Source organism: Pteropus vampyrus, unplaced genomic scaffold (assembly GCF_000151845.1).
Source record: "Pteropus vampyrus isolate Shadow unplaced genomic scaffold, Pvam_2.0 Scaffold427, whole genome shotgun sequence".
In the NCBI taxonomy this organism is placed as follows: Eukaryota; Metazoa; Chordata; class Mammalia; order Chiroptera; family Pteropodidae; genus Pteropus; species Pteropus vampyrus.
Window position 1 is genome coordinate 84,439 of NW_011889208.1, and position 2,444 is coordinate 86,882.

Sequence of the window (2,444 nt, forward strand, 5' to 3'; positions counted from 1 at the left end):
GTCACGTCCCTGAGTGAGTCCGCAGCCCGCCGGGGGCACGCGCTCTGCTCTCGTCACGCCGTCTGCGGGGAGAGTGGCCTTGGTCACAGCGTCACTGCCCGTAGCAGGCACCGGCACGCACGGAGCCGTCGTTCCAGCTTCCCTCCTAACTTAGGTGACAAACTCCCTCCTTTTCTTCTAAACGAGATGGTTCAGAACGGTCGAACCGTCGTGCCAAAGAAGCAACCTCTAGACCACAGAGAAAGCGAGCGGAATGGAGGAAGAGCGTGTTACAAATCAGATGCGGCGAAACATGCCCGTTCCTTCACGCGTCCGTTTGCATCGTTTGCTTACCTGAGACTGTGTTTCCCAGCAGTCTGCCGAAGCCCGCGCACACGCACACGCAGTCGTGGCCCACCTGCTACGGTCTGAAGTTGACACGCGCACGCACGCGTCACAGCTTTAATGCGCATTTGACGCTTTTAAAGATACACATTGTAAATTGTTGCCGCCTACACCTGAGGATTCAGTGATGATTTTAAAGCAGAAAGGAACGTCCCCAGAAGTTCCTGTCACAGGCCATTGGATGGGATCGAGGAGAACGAGAAGATGATGGCAGGCCTCGTGCAAGACAGACGGGCCCGCCCGCGGCTTCGCGGGTTCCTCGTGGCTTAATCGTCATCGTTGGCTTTCGGCCCAGACAGCGACAGGTTTTCCTGTCTCCCGTGGTCGCGCGTGTTCTGACTCGGCGATCGCGTCACAGCGCCCGCCCGGGCACGTGCTCACCGAGCTCCTCCGCCGACCGGGCTGCGGGAGGTTCTGCCCGTGCGAACCTCCGCGTCCTCCTGGGTCGCGTCTGCAGCCAACCCCTGGCCTTCGGTTGCAGGGCCTGTGGGACGGTCACGGGCCTCGTGACATTTTGGGGTTTGAAGTTCGTCGAATGACAAAAAGTCATGATTCTTGCCCGAGAACCGGACGTGCGAGCTTGACATCACGGCTCTTACCAGGACTTAGCTCTCCTCCCCGAATGACAAACACCTTCTCATGGTTTCTGAAACCAGAGTATTGTGCTTACGTAGACGCCTGACGGTGCGTCGAAAAGGAGACCTCTAGTGACAGCCCGGTGACCCAGTTCAGGGGAAACGACATCCCCGTGGTGTCCGCCGGCGCGATGCTCTTCGTCTTCACGCGATCGCGCCTGTCAAGGGTACGGAGCAGCGAGAAGAACGACGCCGAAATCGGAGACTCTCCTCGCAGGGGGAGCGAGACGAGGCCGCCGGAGGAGGCGTGTCCGCGAAGCGCTTCGAGGATCACGCGTCGTCGCCGTCACGCGAGACGGGTGCGCCGCCCCGGTGGCACACCCGTGGTCACGCCTGTTTATTTTGAGATTTAGGCTCTCGGTGTGACATACGCACGGCCACGTGGCCCCGCGTGCCCGGGGAGGCTGGGCCCGGGCGGGGGTGGGATGAGGGGCTCTCCCCGGCCCCCCGCCCACCGTCGGCACTGCGGAGACGCACAGATGGCCGCGCCGGATCCCACATGCTGGGCGGCAGCCACAGGAATTGCTGGTGGTGTCATGAAGGGAACAGAGCCGAGGCCGTCGTCCCGAACCCGCCCTTCTCTCTTCGTCCTGCAGCCCGGATCGTGTTTCGGGCGTCGGTCACGCTCCTGCCCGGCAGTCGCTGTGACTTCTCCCTCCCGGGAGCGTGGAGTAGGTTCCCCAATGGCGCACGCAGACCCTAAGCGGCGACGCTAACACGCGCTTCCGTTCTCCGCCTGGTGTGGTGCCTGGTGCGATCGGACGACATGCAGGTGACAGCGAGTGACGAGGACGCCAGGCGTCCCAGCCGTCGCGAGCGGAGCAGGGGCCGGTGACCGGGAGCTCGGATCCGTTCTCGCGGGGACTGGAGTCCCGCCCAGCGAGACTGCGTCTCTCAGAACGACTCGGCCTGTGACGTTTTCCCTGCCCGTCGCCTGGGAGGTTTCCAGCCCTTCTCTGAGGCCCGGCTGAAACGCGTTTCACTCTGCAATCGTCCCTCTTCTGTCCTGGTCGTCGGGGCTTGTGATTGAACTGGGCCCAGCGGGGAATCTGGGGCGGTCTCCATGTCTGAGACCCGTCGCCTCCATTACATTTGCATGGAAGTTCCTTTTGCATGGAAGGCGACATCCTGGAGCAAAGTGGGACATCCTGGTGACCACACCGCTCCTTCCCCAGGCTTAGTTAAGTGACCTTGGCATCTCGGAGTTTCTCCTGGTGCCTTTAGTGCCGGAGGCTGTGTGGCCCCTGGGCATTTGAGGTCCTCGCTGAGTCTGGGCCCCCTGGTGTCCGGGGCCACCTTGCAGCGTCCTGGCAGCGCTCAGGGACCAACGCAGGCTCCAGGGTCCCCACCCGCCTCCCGCACGTCTAGCCCAACGCCTTTGCTAACCGTGAAGAGTATGCAGAGGACGGCGAGGTTCACGTTCCC

At 62.4% G+C, this 2,444-nt stretch overlaps 1 protein-coding gene across 1 annotated transcript in view; it reads left to right on the top strand.

Moving 5' to 3' along the window:
* Positions 1 to 2,444, top strand: part of LOC105306170 (gamma-aminobutyric acid receptor subunit beta-3-like) — a 24,121-nt gene that overhangs the window by 19,364 nt on the left and 2,313 nt on the right. Inside the window, exon 5 of the mRNA XM_011381081.1 lies at positions 994 to 1,041. Coding sequence (XP_011379383.1) covers positions 994 to 1,041 — 48 coding nt within the window. The remainder of the gene's footprint in view (positions 1 to 993; positions 1,042 to 2,444) is intronic.